At 38.5% G+C, this 18070-nt stretch overlaps 1 protein-coding gene across 4 annotated transcripts in view; it reads left to right on the plus strand.

Moving 5' to 3' along the window:
- Positions 1–18070, plus strand: part of septin7a (septin 7a) — a 51889-nt gene that overhangs the window by 14143 nt on the left and 19676 nt on the right. For all 4 annotated transcript variants that reach the window (XM_084130427.1, XM_084130428.1, XM_084130430.1 and 1 more), the window contains exons 3-5: positions 5714–5820; positions 17514–17614; positions 17759–17893. In XM_084130427.1, the coding sequence (XP_083986553.1) occupies positions 5714–5820; positions 17514–17614; positions 17759–17893 (343 nt within the window). The remainder of the gene's footprint in view (positions 1–5713; positions 5821–17513; positions 17615–17758; positions 17894–18070) is intronic.

Here is an 18070-nt window from a genome sequence, read left to right on the forward strand (position 1 = left end):
GTAAACTCTTTCCCTGCCAGCACAGGCCTGAGCTCTTCCTGCTTCCCAGCTTCCCCCACCCCTATCATTCGATGGGGAGTTCCTCTGGAATAAGCCCCCTGGTTTACACAGCTGTGGGATATTTCCTTTAAAGGAAGCGTGTTGGACCCTTACCGATCCGCCTGGTGGTCTTTGGGTTGAACTGCTCCAGTGGCATGACTCTCACCCCGCTCTTCTCTGGCATTCCGTAACACTTAACATCTCTTGTTTAGATTGCCTCCATTGAAACAGTTTGGATTTATTGTAGTGTTTGCTGTGTCTGAGAAGTGTTCTGTAATGAATGTTGTGAAATACAGGAGGCTACATGGATGCTTGTTGTGTGTTGTTTTTCATCTGCTCAAAGCAGGCCTGTTAGGATTTGACACAACAGTGAGTTTCGTAACGCACAGAGACAGGGCGGGTTACAGATACCGCAGTTTTACATTTTTGGGCGGCTGACAGGAAAGCCCTGATCTATCATCATTGTTGACACAGAGTTCAATGAAGGACTCTGTAATTAGCCCTAGTGTTAACATGATAAACCTTCTACCCATAGTCACCTTTTTGTTCATTTATCAATGTCTTTATCTCCTTCCTCAAGGCTAAACTCTCACCGTCATGTTGTTCAAAACCTATATGGCTTTCTTCCTACCTTTTTGTACATTCTGTCAATTGCAAGTAAATGGAGACAACTGACCAACCATAAACTTTAACATTATTTTTATGAAAAAAATATTTTTGTCTCTGTTATAATACGTTTGCTACAAATATGCAAGAAAAAACAAACAAATAATGTAATAACTGTTTCAGACACAGAAAGTGAACCTGCATCTCACAATTGCTTTGTAATGTGGTTCCTCATATTTTCATTTTGGAGGCTTAATATTTCACATATGGATCACCGGAAGAGAAAAAATATTCAGACATCTTATACAGTATATGCTTTTGATGGTAAAAGTTCAGCTCAATCAGATGTTTTCTTTACTTGTAGACACAAATTTGCGCACATCAGCATTGGTCAGACTATTCTTCAAATCTGCGGATTCTAATTGGGTGTGAGGGTTTTTATTCATTAGCTGAAAAAAAAAAAAAAACATTCTGAAAGTTATTCCAACAATTTCATTATAGCTGTTGTGGACTTCGCTGTTCTGATCAGGCTTTTATATTAACACTGTGTATCAAGTTTTGTTAAGGTTGCGTTCAGGACATATAGGTCAATTCATGAATAATGAGTGACACCAGGCCATTTAATTAACTAATAACTTTGCAACGCTTTAGGCCTAGTCCACACGGACACGGGTATTTTTATAACCAGAGTTTTTCCTCCTGCGTTTTAAAAAAAAATCCCGTCCACACATGCTCGGTTTAAAAGAAATTTCCGCCTACATGAAAACGCAAAAAACACGCTATCACGCACTGTCAAGAGCATGCCACACCAGCAGGTGGCGATCGTAAAGCCACGTTGGCCAATCAGAAGCCTGAATCAGAAGCAAAAACCCCAGTTTTACTGTCTACACGACAACACTGCAACCGGCGTTTCTGAAAATCCTCACCCTTACAGGGGTTTTCAAAAATGTTCGGTTTCAGTGACCTGATACTGCGTTTCCGTGTGGACGAACGGCCGAACCGCGTAAAAAGTCACGGTTATAAAAATACCCGTGTCCGTGTGGACAAGGCCTCAGTGAATCAGAATTATTTTTACAACTTTTTGCCACCACCATCCCTTGCTGCTGTGTGCCTAATTTGGTGAAGATCTAACCAACAGCCTAGGAGGAGTTTGAAAAAGCAGGTTTTTAAGAAAATTCTAATTGTCCGGAAATTTTATGGCGTGAAATAAAGTTATGATCCAAAACATGACCCATACACTTTTGGGGCAGAAAAATAAAGAAAAAACTCAAACTCAGTAGGGTACCAGTGCGTTCTGTGCTTGGACCCCTAAATATACAATCTACTCCTGCAACGCTGCCAACCTGAAGCTTGCATGAGCTTGCGTTTCCGGTCTCTCGCATTCACATGCATATGAATGGAAGTCAATGGAGTGAAAAGTGGATTGCCCTTTACACACTAAAGCCAATTGTTAATCATATCTGATGTTTGCCTTTTTATTATTATTTTGAACCCTGCATGGATCACAGAAGAAACAGCAGAATATTTACATCGTTCCTTTCCATACAATAAAAATGAATGTTAAAGGTCCCGTTCTTCGTGATCCCATGTTTCAAACTTTAGTTAGTGTGTAATGTTGCTGTTAGAGCATAAATAATATCTGTAAAATTATAAAGCTCAAAGTTCAATGCCAAGCGAGATATTTTATTTAACAGAAGTTGCCTACATCGAACGGCCCGTTTGGACTACATCCCTCTACTTCCTTCTTTAATGACGTCACTAGAACAGTTTTTTGACTAACCTCCGCCCACAGGAATGCTCCCTCAACTCTACCGAAATTCGTTTATGTACTTGCGCACTTCTTATAACTTACTGTGTTTACTCAGCTCTTACGGTGATTTTCTGAAGTAAAACTGACGCTTCATCTTTTGTGTGATGTACAATAAACTTTATTAAACTCATCAGTATATGTTTGATCATCATTCAGACAGCAGACTTGTAGGCTATTAATAAATAATGGATACATACAAGCAGATGACAAATACGTTATAATAACCGTAATTAAACTACTAAACTATACCTGTTTCATCTCTATACAGCACTCTGACTCTGTAGGCATTATTGTCCGACTCGAAATGAACATCGTTACTGAGAGTTTCTGATATTATCATCATTCCGTGAGATGAAATTGTCCTGAGAGACTGAGCGCGAGCTCATGAAGCTCCGCCCCCTGGGTCGTCCAGCAGCAGCTTATTTGCATTTAAAGGGCACACACTAAAACAGCGCGTTTTTCTGTGCCCCAAAAAATGACAATTTAAACATGCTGTAAAAAATGATCTGTTGGGTATTTTGAACTGAAACTTCACATACACACTCTGGGGACATCAGAGACTTATTTTACATCTTGTGAAAAGGGGCATAATACGGGACCTTTAATGGCTGCTGTTGAATTCCAAACAGGACAAAGGAACTCATGGGTGCAGCTATCAAATCTTATTTACACATTACTCAAATCTTACTTACACAATATTCAAAAACAAAATTTGTACACTTTTTTTTTTTGGGGGGGGAGAAACTACGTAGTTTAGCATAATTGCAGCAGCATTTATCCTTTTTGGAGCTTGGAAGCACTTGTCCACTATCATTGTATGGAAATGAACAACATGAAGAACATACTTTTTGCGTTGTAGAAAGAAAGTCATACAGATTTGAAGTGACATGAGTATGAGTTAATTGAGCATAATGTTTTATTTTTGTTGAACTATCTGTTTAAAGATTTTGTACTAAATTAGTGTCCTTAAACAGCTGCAAGTTACGATACCATAACTCCTACAAGCCACAATTCCATAAAATCTTCTGTTTTTTTTTATGTGGATTTCTTGTAGCAGGAAAATTCTTTACTCTGGCAGCCCTATTATCCAGTATCATGTGTCTTCCAGCAGTAACTCCACCATTGTGACTGTTTTTCTGGTCTCTCAGCTGCACTGGTTCCAGTCCAGAGAAGGGCAGAAGTGCATCCCAGTACCCGCGTCGCTCCACCACTCGCTGCCTGCTTTTATTGTTTCCCTAATTCATTATGACATTTTAAAGAAGACCGTATTTCACTCACTGTTTTCAAAGACCACATTCAGAGAGCAAAAATAAATCCTGTTGGGTTTGCCCTCATTCTGCTCAAAGACAGCAGTTGGTTTTTGCATCCCTCCAGGCTGTGAGTGGAAGATGTTTCTTTTGCAATGGTGAGGTCACTGTTGTTCTGCCCTTCTGGAAAACATTTAGGATTTGAAAAGAAGCTTTTCTTTGTTTGAAGGTTCTTTCCCTGTTTTACGTGCTGCTTTGGCTGGCTGTGGAAGTGGCGCAGGGTTGGGCACTTGTTAAAGGTCAGGAGAGAAGCCCAGCGCTGCTCTGTGCCAGCATGCACCCAGTTTCCTTCACACTGTCCTCTTTGTTCCAGGCCTTACAGGAACCACGTTGCCACGCATCCAGTTGATGGATTGCTCACGGATGCTTGGAGGAATTGTTCTGTGTAAAAGTCAATTGTTGTTGGAGACGTGCATTGTGGAGAAGCACTTGAAGTGTGTGGAAATCAAATGTCAGCAATATTTTTGCATATCCTTTTTGGCACATTACAAACTACACTTATACATTTGATCTTGAGTAATTTTTGGGTTACTCCAGGTGGTTGCTAAGGCATTTCTTGGTGCGTGCTAGGTTGTTTTGTGTAGTTGCTCGTTGACATACACTACCGTTCAAAAGTTTGGGGTCAGTATTTTTTTAATTTTATTATTTGAAAGAAATGAACACTTTTATTCAACAAGGATGCATTAAATTGATCAAAAGTACCAGTAAAGACATTTGTAATGTTTCAAAAGATTTCTTTTACAAATACATGCTGTTCTTTTGAACATTCTATTCATCAAAGAATCCTGAAAAAAAAAATTAATTATGGTTTCCACAAAAATGTTGTCAACATCCCACCCCACACTTTTGAACAGTAGTGCAAGTCATAAGAGTTCACCCTCATGGTGGATTTGTTGTATACTAGGTGAAAAATCATAAGTCTAGTTGGTTAGAAAAGATACCGTGTACCTTTTCTAAACAACCCAGGTAATTTGAGTTATTCATATCCATAGTACAAACTTTAGCATTCAATTAATCCAGCACAGTTTAACACTTAGGGTTAAAGGTTAAGTATGAGCGATGGAAACACCACTTATAAAGTTTGTCAAGTTTTTTGAACATCCTCTTTGTTTATCTTGGTTCTCAGCGCAACCTCTGGTTCTTCTCCTGGTTTGTACTTTGTCATGTTGAGTCTGAGTTTCAGACTGTTTAAAATTTCTCTTCATCTATCCAGATAAATAGTTGTATTCTCTTGTGGTTCATGGAATTTCACAAATTTCAGATGCTGTCTGCGATTCTCAGGCTCAAGCTGGGAACAATCCCATATAAGTTAATGTCAAAGCTGATTACATTATGCCACTCCTCTAGACTGATTTCCTGTTTTTGGAGTTAAGTTTAAAAAACTGAAACATCTCAGACATTCCAAGTGCTAAGTTTTGGTAGATTTGAAATTAAGTGTCTTATAGGGCCCTATGATTTCCACCAATGCGGAAAATGCATACAAAATCGTGGAATCCAGTTCTTAAAATAGAATTGATTGTATAACAATGTGGAATGTCACAGAATTTGGCAAATTTCTAATTAAGAAATCAAAAGTAGGGCTGTATATTAATACAGTACTTCATTTGATACAAAAAAAGGATTTTGTTAAAGGAATTGTTTTATTATTTTATTTAATTACATTTTAAAAGATTATTGCAAGTGATTTAAAACTGAATTAAACCATTAAAACGGAAAATGGAATTTGTGAATAAATAAAACATATTTAATTGGGCCCTAGCTTTAGCAAGCACCATAGGTTACTCAAAATATTTAATCAAACAGGCATATAAGAGGAGAATGTGTAGAACATTGTGAATGATGGATTGTGTGGAAATCTGCAGACTCAAATTCCACACAGTCCTTGTTCACAAACAACAGAAGTGATGAGTGAGTCACGTCCTGATGTAATGTCTTATTCTCTGTCCTGCAGGAGAATCAGGTTTGGGAAAGTCTACACTCATCAACTCCCTGTTCCTGACAGACTTGTATTCACCAGAGTATCCCGGACCCTCTCACAGAATCAAGAAAACTGTTCAGGTAAGATCCACTCAGTATATGGATGTATCCTCTTTTTACCATGAGATCACTATAAAGCGCTACAGTGGCGACCTATTTTGTTGGCCAATCTGTAAGTTCGCATCACCCTGGTTCCCCCGACAAAAACCCATTTGGAGTTTTCCGTTGGCTTTTGGATTATTGCAGAAAATAAGCTCAACTAAAGTTTGGTTCTTACATTATACATTTTTTAAGGCTAAATATAATCTACACAAGTAAAAAGCTAAACATAATCTATAAACAAACTACACCATGATCGTATGACGTCAATGTCACCACCATTAAGCTTCCGACAACTTAATTTAAAAACATTTTTCCTAAAATGTTGAGTTAGGATAGTTTGCAAAATGATTCATTATATAATGATTATAAACACAATGAGGCTGTGAAAGTGGACTTGTGAGTAGATGAGTTTAACTTTTTGGTGTGATGCCTTTTAATGTCCCAGACAACCTCTGTAGTCCCATTTAGACACTTGTTAGCTCTAGCAGCCATGATATTACTTATGTATTTAATGTCATAGAATAAAATGGGAAAATATCTCTAGCTTTAGTCGAACACAGACCTTATTTCAGGCATTTAACCAAAAACCCATTAAAAAAACCCACTGACTTCAGGACGATGGATTCAGAAGTGCTAAAATGTGTCTCGTTTTTGTGTTTTGGCCTACAAAAATATGTCATCCTGCAGCACTTTATAGAGCTGTTTCTCGCATCTGGATCACATATGCCTCAGTCTGCCATGTGTTAGTTAGGGCTGAATCTTCTGCAGAATCAGCAGTATTCTAGCATCAGCCTAGTATCAAACTTTTACTTAGGAGCTCATGCTAAAGACAGCTTTCCATTTCTCTAAAGGCGCTTTTCCACTGCAAGGTACGCGTCGGTACGGCTCACTTTTTGGTGCTTTTGCATTGCATGGTACGGCTCACTTAAATAGTAGCACCTTGGTTGAGGTTCCAAATGAGCTGATACTAAAATGTGATGTGTAAACACTGCAGATCACTGATTGGTCCGAGAGAATCGTCACTACCAGCCGCATTGGATTTGCGACACGAGACACCAAACCCGAACAAACAAACTTCTTCGTCTTGCAGTGAAAAACATCCACATGCCAAGAATCAAGAAAACCATTCCATATAAATGCTCCATTGCTCCTGTGTTGTATGTTTGTTTGTCACGTTTCCGATAATGTCAATAGAGGCGGCGCAACTATAACGATCAGTCTATACTCCCACCCACTTTGAAGCAGTACTAAACTGCAATGGAAAAGCGAGCCGTGCCGAACCGTACGATTCAGTGGAAATGCGCCATAAAGCAGGGGTTTCCAATTCCAGTCCTCGCGCATCCCCGCTCTGCACAGTTTGTATGTCTCTCTTATCTGACACACCTGATTCAGATCATCAGCTCGTTAGAAGAGAGCTCCAATTTGGGTGTGTCCCGATTGAAGGGGTCCCTACACAATGTTCACTGCTCACTACTCGCATATCTGTTGCAGTTCAATTCACTAAACAAAATGCGTTCATTTGCAAAACACTGTAATGTCATCAAACACAGACGAAACTCAAAGTTGCGCATATTAGAGGAGTTTAAAGGATTAGTTCACTTCAGAATTAAAATTTCCTGATAATTTACTCACCGCCATGTCATCCAAAATGTCTGTTTTTCTTTCTTCAGTCGAAAAGAAATTAAGGTTTTTGAGGAAAACATTCCAGGATTTTTCTCCATATTGTGGACTTCACTGGAGTCCAATGGTTTGAAGGTCCAAATTGCAGTTTCAATGCAGCTTCAAAGGGCTCTACACGATCCCAGCTGAGGAATAAGGGTCTTATCTAGCAAAACGATCCGTCATTTTCAAAATATATATATATATTTTTTCATTTATATAATTTTTAACCACAAATGCTCGTCTTGCACTAGCTTTGCCACGTAGATATAAACCTATAAACCTTACGCCACGCATTGCGTAATCACATTGGAAAGCTCATGCATAATAGGTGGGAAACTCAATCTAATTTTCTCCTCCAACTTCAAAATCGTCCGACATCGTTGTTACCTTTTTTTTTCTTCTTTTTTGTAAAGGGCGTTTGTAGTCTTTGTAATCACTAGGTCGGTACTTCCGCCTGTCACGCGTGACCTTTCCAATGTGATTACGTAATGCGTGGCACATCGCAGAGCTAGTGCAAGACAAGCATTTGTGGTTTAAAAAGTATATAAATGTTCCTTTTTTTTTCTTCTTTTTTTTTTAAATGACCAGCCGCATACAAACGCCTGCTTCGGATTTGAATCTCCCTTAATGGTGAAATACTCTTTAAAGTTCCCTTCGCAGCACATATATGGTTGAATGGAACCCACCCCTCAACTGAGCGTGTCAGATAAGAGAGACATGCAAAATGTGCAGAGCGGGGAGGAACAAGGACTTGAATTGGGAGCCCCTTCTCTAAAGGAAGGAATATGTGATGTGGCCTGCTGCTAAAATACCAAACACCACCTGTCAATCCAGTGAGCATTAGAACTGGATTGACAGGCATTGGCAATCTCTATCAAACACAGGTGTGACCCATGATCCCTCACATGCTTTTGTGGTATGTGGTTTGTCAGCTATTGTAAAGAATGCAGTGATTACAGTGCCACACATTTCTGGTGTTTTTGCAGTCAACAAGACATGATACAGGTCTTAGTGGCTGTGTGGACCAATTTCATGAGGTCTTTTTTGTTTTTGTTGTTGTTTTTTATCTTAAACATTGTAGATTAGCACATCTGTGAGGAACACTATGCAAAAGTTTGAGATGATTTTTGCATACGTAACTGTGTCATCATATGACTGTCATGACACAAAGATCAGTTTGCACATGATGTACTGGAATCTTTTGCAGTCTCACAGAAATCAACCCCATTTACTTGATGTTCAGGCAGTTAACGGTCCCCAATAGCATTACTGTATATGATGTAATGTGGCTAAACTAGGGTAAAATTTTGTATTTTAATTTAATTAGATTTTTCTGATTAAAACTGCGACTGCAGTAAAAAAAACTCCAGGTTTGCCGTGCTTGTTTGCAGGGCTTCACTATTTGGCCAAAATTTTGTGGTGTTATATATCAATATGGCTAAATGTAAATAATAATAACACTGGCAGATAATGAGCTGCTCACATGTAAACAAACACAGTGCTGCGCTTCACTCTGAAACGCACAGCGCGCATATTTAATTAATTAAATCGCAGTCTTTGAGATTTGGTAATCGCACCAAGCCATATCACAATTTCAGTTTTATTTCAATTAATTGGGCAGCCCTCGGCTAAACAAATTGATCTCTAATTAGAATGTTTCCATTGAGTCTGATAATGTCTATGTTGATAGATCAATGATACTTTAGTAGAAATGGGTCAGTTTTGATATCATACTGCTCTTGGCTTATGTCAGGTGAAGGATTAGGTTTATATCTGGATTAATCTTTGGGAAACAGTTTCCATTGAGATGCCCTTTAATCTAGCCACCACTGCCACACATCTGATGAGATGAACATACTGATTGAATAACATGACATGCTGTTACACTGTAGATATGATGTAGTAGATGATGCATTAGCAACTGTTGCTAATTGCTGTCATACATCAGTGTGTCTGCCACATTGGAAAGGTCAAAATCTGCCCATAAATGCGTGCAAGTAAATTGACAGATGCAGTGTGTTATTAATGCTACCCCCCATAAAAATATGTAACCATGGCAACCATCTCATTGGTCTGATTACAGAATGTGCAGATTCATTGAGAATAATACAGCCTTGATTTTTAACTTGATTTTTCTTTATTAAAAAAACATATCACTACAATACATAACAGAAATCATATGCACAGTAATTACTTTAAATACTGGGCCAATTTAAAAAGTATTTGTACTTGGAAATTGATTATAATAAAATATATATTACAAGCATAATTACATCGGAAGTATAAATCTACTGTAAAAAAAACCCCTACTGTATATAGGGGGATGTATAGGGGATTTATATGACTTATATTAACTGCAAAAACTGTATTATATAAACCTATAACATTAAATGTTGTCTGTTCAAAGATGATATTGCTGAAAATATAGCTCAGTTTTTGTTTCTTGAGCAGCAAATCAGCATATTATAATGATTTCTTAAGGATCATGTGACACTGAAGAATGTGTAATGTGAGTAATGGCTGCTGAAAATTCAGCTTTACCATTAAATTACATTTTACAATATATTACAATTTGAGTTGTAGAATCTGAAGCCAGTCTAAGAATCTGAAGCCTCTGCTGTCAGATAAAACTGATCGCGTCTCTGTTCTATCCTGTACAATGAACTTGTGTGTGGCTGTTTGCCTCAGAGAATTCTGGGAAGTGAGTCAGAGAATCAGCATGTGAGTGATTTGTGCAGGAAGAGAAGCTTCATCACTGACGTTTCACACTTTTGCGTTACTCTTTGCAAACGGAAGAGCTCAAGATCTGTGTGTGTGTGTGTGTGTGTGTAATAGCTGTGATTATGATGGCACACATTAACCGCCCACTCTGTGGTCTGGCACCAGTGTCCTGACTATTTCAGGCCTGTGTGTGTTTATTTGGCAGCACTCATTGAGACTAGTTATGTTGTTTATGTAAAGTGTTGGCAGCTCTAACTGGATATGTTCGCCATTGAGATGTGAATACATTGTGACAGGTTGAAAGATGAGTGTGTGTGTGTGTCTGTTCAATCCCTCAATACAGCAGTTTGTCTGTTTAACTTAAACTCAAGTAGTATGTCAATACTGCTAATCGACACTGAGTGAACATGTCTGGCAACATTTGGAAGGAAATACTAGTGTATAAAACGTACTGCAGACTTTTGCGGTCAGATATATGAGTGTGTTGAAAGCTGAGGGTTTGGCAGAGCAGTGATGTGTCCAGACTTTCATACCTGTGGACATCTGAACCGTTTTTTGCCCTCTGTGATATCAGACTCTGACAAGAGATGCTTGAAGGAGCAGTGAAGCTCTTCATCAAGTCTTTATCCTCCGTTCTGCTCCACCTTTTCTGACCTTTTCAGTGGAGCATGGATAACTTAAGCACTGACCTCTTTGAAAGACAAAACAATGACATTTAGTTCATTTTCGTTGTGACTTTAAGTGCACCAGTTTTACTCTTTCAAATGAGAAGTCCTGAAATGCATTGCAAATGGGTTTTTGTGTTGACTTTAAACCACACCCCAAATTACTAACTTCATTGGGGCTGGTGTTTATTTCTGACACCATATGTCTGACACTTGCTTGAGATATTTATCCTGACAATTGCCTGCGTCAGTTCAGGTGAGAAGAGGACAGACAGCCCACGCCAGCTGCTGACAATTTGTGGCTTGGCGAATACAATCACTTTTTCATCAACAAAGGAAGTACAAAGACCAATCAAAATCTGCCGAGTTGGTTTCCCACTCCAGTCCAGTCACAGATGGAATTTTAGACCGTTATGAAGCCAGTCAAGATGTTCTCACCATTTGTGCACCGTTGCTGAGTGATTACACTGGTGTGGTGCAATTATCAGGATGATATCATTGATGTGGAATTGTTTCGTAAGACAGAAGACATGGGCTGGGTGATCACACCTCAGATTATTGTGATGCTTTTTTCAGGAATGCACAGCTAAAGTTCCATATTACTTTGCCAGATTATTGAAGGACAGCAGGCTTTCTCCCGCTCTCACTCTCAAACGCACTCTCATACAGTACAGACACACGGAAACTTGTGTGCTGTTAGTCCCACACACATGAGCATTTTATGGACAAAAATGTCAAATATCTTAAAATAAAGTATATCTGAACAATGTCTTGAGTTATGGTAACTGTAGTATAAACGGAATAATTGACTCTGGGTCGTTGACAACCGTGACCGCATTACTACCTCGGCTGTGCATTATTTTCCAAATAATTCAACAGTCCGTCGTCAATTGCTCCTTTACAAATTTCACAGTTCTGGCTCATTTTAGGAATTTTGAGGAGGAGAAAATGTATAATTTCAGATTTCAACAAACAAATTAGAAACAAATTCTGTTAATTTCTTAAAGATAAAACAACAGATTTACCTGTTTACATGTATTATAGTTTGCAAGTTAACACACTTTGTATTTAGTTTTTTTTTCTCTTATGTCATTTGCCACGTCTATGATACTGGATATATATACATGAAAAGGTGTGTTTACAAAGACTTTTAATCTTAAGAATCAATCACATGCTTGTTTGTTGAGTCACATGCTCAGACACAGTCTTGAAAATTGTCTGGTAACAGGTAACTCAGGTAACATTGTGATTTCCAGGCTTTTAAAAGTCATGAAAATGAGTTAACCATAAACTACACATTTTTCACTTTTTTCTATTGTTCTGTAATGGTTCATCAGCTAGTACAATCTATATAACATTATTGTCAATAATTTTAATCTAGTAATCTAAACGACAAGAAAAGTTAAGGGAAAATCGTGGAAATTCTCTGGTCAAAGGGTGAAGGTTTTTGAAAGTATGTTTTTAAAGCTCACTTTACAGTGAGTAAGTCCAGCTGCTTTCTTGAGTTACAAAGTCGAGTGTTGTTTCAGGCTGCCAGGTCTGAAGACGGGCAGGTCTCAGAGGTGTGATAAAAAATCATACACAGGAAGTATTATGAGGAAGTGCCATTGACTGTGTTAGTCTTGCGGTTTCTTGGCAAAGGCAGGTTATGACATGGCAAGGTGAATATCGAGCCCATGCAGTTATTTATGTTCTTTTTCCTTTTCCAAACATTGTCACTGTCACGTGAATAAACAGTTGAAGTCTTCAGAAATAGATGTTAAAACAGCAGCTCATGTTTGAATAGACGTCACAGCTCCACAGTTTCTCTGTCAGAGCCTTCCTTAGCGTCAAGCCCAGCCAAATATTTTTTCAGTTGTTGCCTGTAGCATGTGTCTTCACTCATTTGCAGGGGAATCTAGAGGGCTGCAGAGGAAACGCTGTCTTTCTGGTTTCTCAGCATAGCTAAATAACAGCGGTGCTATATCATCTACATGTCACTGCATGCTCATTTTTGCTCTTCCAATTTGTACAGGACCCATATCACTCCATGACTTCTACTTAAATTCATTCGAACAAAATGGGATGTCTGCAGTGTAGTACTGAGCGTAGGAATGTGTGCGATCCTTTTTAAAGGGCGTGGAAAGGGCATTTAAATTTCCAAAAGCACAACTGGACCCGCCTGTCTGAAATTCCCATTGCTCAAAAAATACCAAACTACATTGGAGCAAAACTTTGGTTACCCTTTTGTTTTTTCTCTGCACCCTTGCAATGCCTTGAAATCAACGGATTTGCTAATTCTCTTACTGAGCATAATGCTAGTAGGCAGCCTTAGGGGCCGTTCTCACTGAATGCGTTGTTTCGGAGATGCGAGAAGTAAATGGGGAAAAAAGCGTGAGGTCTTGAGACTTGTTGGACTTATTTAAACTTGAGCACTGCTTTATTTTTTTTAATGAGATGCCACAAAATACACAAGCAGAATGGTCAGACATGCATCTAGCCATGTAGAAAAAAAATGTAAACATGCACTAAATGAACAAATTTTACCATTGCACTTACATTCAACTTTCAAAAAGATCTTTTTCCATTCCACAGCTCGCATCTTGCAAAAATGTGTTCTGTGTGTGGCCTCCTACGATGTTGCCAGCAATATTGAGAGCACTTTACTTCAACCAAAATACCTCATTTGTTGAAATGAGTCAGTTAGGCTCAATTTATTAAAAGGAAATAGACCGTTCCCAGGGAAGTGAACCCTTTTTGAAATGTGTACCCACTAGCTTGGACCACAGCTTCTGCTTTGATGTTTAATTCAGTCCCAAGGGATATTAGCCCTGCGTAGGATGCCATCTTCAACCTCCTCTCTTAAATATCTCAATGTTGTGCTAGATTCAATGCTTTGAACTTCACAAGCTTCATGAAGTTCAATGACTTGTTTTTACCTTTCACTTGCTTACTGCTAACACAACTTAAACACCTAAAAAGCTAAACACCGGACTGATATAAATTTGTGCATTAGTCAGATTGTCAGTCAGAGGAAGTGCAAGGGTGGAAACTTTTCCCCGTTTCTCAGACCGTTAGCTACTTTTTTATTGTGGTTTGTATTGTTTTTTTTATTTCTGAGAGACGAACGGTTGTGATGAAATGTAGTAGTATGCGTCTCATGGAAACCAATGTGGTCAGCTGTACAGACGGAGGAAGTTAGTGAAGACTTTGAGTTGTTACTGGAGCAACCGTTTGCACCATTTTAAAGACAGGTGGTGAGCAAGGTGTCTTGCTAGGTGATGAATCACACTTGAAGTGCTGTCTGTCTTTGCATGTGCTATTATTAGCTCCAATGTTTGACGTGCCAACCCAAACTTCACCCCAAATTTTCTGTGGTACACCTCTGTGGGTGCCTGTTTTAGTGCCATGTCAGCCCCCAAAAAATTAAAAATAAATGTGTGTATATATATATATATTTTTTTTAATTTTATTATTTTTACTAAATTTAATTAATTAAAAAAAATATTAAAAAAAAAAAACTTTTATGTTCATGTCCAGCCAAATAAATATGTGCTTTTAAATGGTTATGCTAATATGAATTTTTCAATTTAATCACTGTAACAAAGGTTTGTTGATAAGGGAAGAAGGAGGTGGGGACCAGCGAACGTTCAACGTAACTTTAAACACAAAATAAACTAACAACAAAACTAAGTAACAAAACAAAAGTAAAGTGGCAGCCCCTCACGGACGACTGCCGCATAAACTAAAACAAAACAACAACAAAAGTCCAGGCCTGGTCCTCTCTCATCCTTCACTGTCATCACTCCTCCTTTTATCCTTCCGGAGTTTGGTATCCTACCGGTGTGGCCGCATGTGACACTCAGTAGCACTTGCACCACCGGCCTCGCTTCTTTCCCACGGCTCTCGGCCCCTCCCTGCTTGCCACAATGACATTGTCCATCTATATATCAGTCCATCAAATTGAACTATTTATACACATGCAACATGTCTTCAAGAATATGACTTACTTACACTTACTTGTTGGATTTTATAGATGCGCAGTTCTCTGCATTTTATCAGCATTAAAGGTCAGAGGTCAGCAGTATGATGTGTATTGCATATGATGTAGGTTGGTGAGTGCTTATGGAGATCACAGTGGGACATGAGTGGAAAGCTCACCAGAATAGTGTAGTTTGATGAATCTGAGGTCACCTGCTGACCACAGACAGTAAAGCGCACAGGAATCCGCCACACGCCCAGCAGCAGGTGTGCGACAGCAGGCATCGTCACGCTCGCCTGGAAAAAACACTGTTTGCATTCCAGAGCCGACGACCTCCTCAGAGCAATTTCTCCTAAATTCCTAGCCCTAAAATCATTTCTACATGTTTTTTTTTTTTCTTTCCATGGTTCTGTGGAGTTGGTAATTTACTGAATGACAGTGGCTGCACGTACGTCTTAGCGCATCGTGTTGCTCATGTTTCCAAAACATCCCCATGGCCTCTCAGATAGTGCTTAAGGTTTCGAAAACAACACCTCGACTGAGAAGAAAGAAACGTAGCCAATGTGCTCTCATGTTGCATGTTTTTTCCCTTGGTAGGCTACTATGATGCCTGAGGGAGAAGAGAGTGTGTTTAGAAAGAAGATATTCACCCAAATTGTCTGTCTTCCGTGGAAAACAAAAAAAAATATTTTGAAGAATGTTTACGCTGCCCTTCTCCATTCTATTTCTTTCAAATAAGCCATTCAGTGCTTTTGTGAGGATTTACGTGGAATCAGATTACACCGGAATTATAGTTTCTTTTGATGGCCGATGCCAATATCTTAAAGAGCAGTGTGGACGATATAAAGATGATATACATCACAATATTTAATCAGATAGTAAATAATACAACAATTGTTGCAATTAAAATTATATTTATTTTACCTGATAGTTGTTGAAATAATTGGCAATAGATCATTTTTAAATCAATCAACTTCAAAAAATCAGTAAAATAAACATTTTTAGGTAACACTTTACAATAAGGTTCCTTTATTAAACATTAGTAAATGTACTAATGAACTAACTAACTAAACATGAACTAACAATGAGCAATACATTTACTACTGTTTTTGTTAATGTTAGTTAATGAAAATAAAGCTGTTCATTGTTTGTTCATGTTAGTTCACAGTGCATTACCTAATGTTAACAAGATTTTAATAAAGTATTAGTAAATGTTGAAATTAACATTAACAAAGATGAACAAATGCTTTATAAGTGCAGTTCATTATTAGTTAATGTTAACTAATGAACCTTATTGTAAAGTGTTACCCATTTTTACTTCACACAGTGTTAACACACAACATGAAGGACATATGTCATCAGTTTGAACTTGCACGCTCTCTAAAAACAGCCTCGGTTCAGGATAAGTGTAGATCCTCCATCCCAGTTGCTTGGAAGACGAAGTTGGCTACATTTCTTTTTTGGGGGTTGTGCTTCATGAAATGAATGTCCTGCACTTGGCTTAGTGGTGGCCGTCCGAGCTGTGGAATGTGGAGGGCTGTTTGGGAGGAAATCATAAAATGCAGCCCTGAACAACCCAAACCCAGAAGCCACAGTCTCAGACCACAGTCGCTTTATGGTGCACATGGAAAGGTGTGGGCTTGGGCTTGTTTTAGCTGAGGTTACACACATGTGGGCTGAATCTGTTGAGCTCTGACTTTTTGAGAACGTTTAAAGGGCTTAGAATTTCCTATCATTGATGGAAGAGTAAGACTAGATTTCTCAACTTTATTTGAGGTATCATTCTTGTCCATAGAGCAAGTTATGCCAAAGTTTAATGACTTTGGGTTAAGGTTAGGCTTAATGCCAATCAGCTGTTCCACACTCGGATCAGAAGCAGAAAATCTTTACTTTCCCTTTTTTGTGGCTCTTAATTGTGCATCTAAAAACCTCTGAATGGTTGTTTTGAGCCCTGCAGACCCTGATATTGACTTCATGATTGAATGGAAACCTGAGCGTATGTGCTCATCACGAGTTTTGGCCCTCATGCTGTTTGCATATCTGCTTCAAATCCGTTCTCTGAAAATAGCTTATTCATGTAGATCTAATTGGGTTTTTTTGCAGTTTCTTATTTTGTGTCAAATATCATTCAGATACAGTGCTATGTTTAAGGACTAAGGACTAGTATTAGCATCATGATTGTAAGCTAAAGGTCTGTTTACATCAAGTCTGATTTTTATATCCATTTTCATTACAAAAAATAACCCCTTATAACTAGTACAAAAACATGTCAAACAGTAAGATTTCAGATCATGAGTCCAAACCGTTATTCATTCATTCAAGAAAGACATTGAGCTGAACATGTTGGTTTTTGAGTACATTGAGGCTATAAACAATTGGAGTGAAAATAAGAGATATGACAGTATGATAAGCAATTGCTGACTAGGCTATTTTTAAATGAATATAATAAATGCAAAAAAATACTGATTTCACTTGCATTCTCACTTTTTCCAGAGAATAATGAATAAATTTGCATCAGAATTAGCGTGCGTTTTGGTCACATTGGATTTGTGAACAGTCCTTAAGTTGTATGATTTTGTGCTTTTTTTTATGTGTTTTGCTAATAGTGATTTAATTTATTGTTGCTTTGTGGTCGTGTGACTTATGTTGTCATGTTTTGTCAGGTGGAGCAGTCCAAGGTGCTGATTAAAGAGGGTGGAGTTCAACTACTGCTCACCATCGTGGACACGCCAGGCTTTGGAGATGCCGTTGATAACAGTAACTGGTACGTGTGATTTAGTGTATTTTCTACATCTCGCGTGTTAACAGCTGAGAGTCTCCTCATATTGTCGTTAATAAATGAGGGATGGCTAATTTGTTTATATTACATTTCCGTGTTAACTCTTAATGTTGATTATGTGTTCTGTAGCTGGCAGCCTGTCACCGACCACATTGACAGCAAATTTGAGGATTACCTCAACGCGGAGTCACGCGTCAATAGACGCCAGATGCCCGACAGCCGAGTGCACTGCTGTCTGTACTTCATCGCTCCCTCTGGTCATGGGTAGGCACTCCGTTTCAAGCCTTAGACACTCACAGATTCTGTATCGACTTGTGCTTTTCTTTTGCTATGGGGGGCTTTTAGAAGTGAGCTCTAAAGTGATGCCAAGTACATTAGAAGTTATTGCACTGTCAGCGTTTTCAGACTAAGTTGTCGTCAGATGACTTGTTGTATAAGTAA

This window comes from Abramis brama, assembly GCF_963993115.1.
Source record: "Abramis brama genome assembly, chromosome: 12".
Lineage (NCBI taxonomy): Eukaryota > Metazoa > Chordata > Actinopteri > Cypriniformes > Leuciscidae > Abramis > Abramis brama.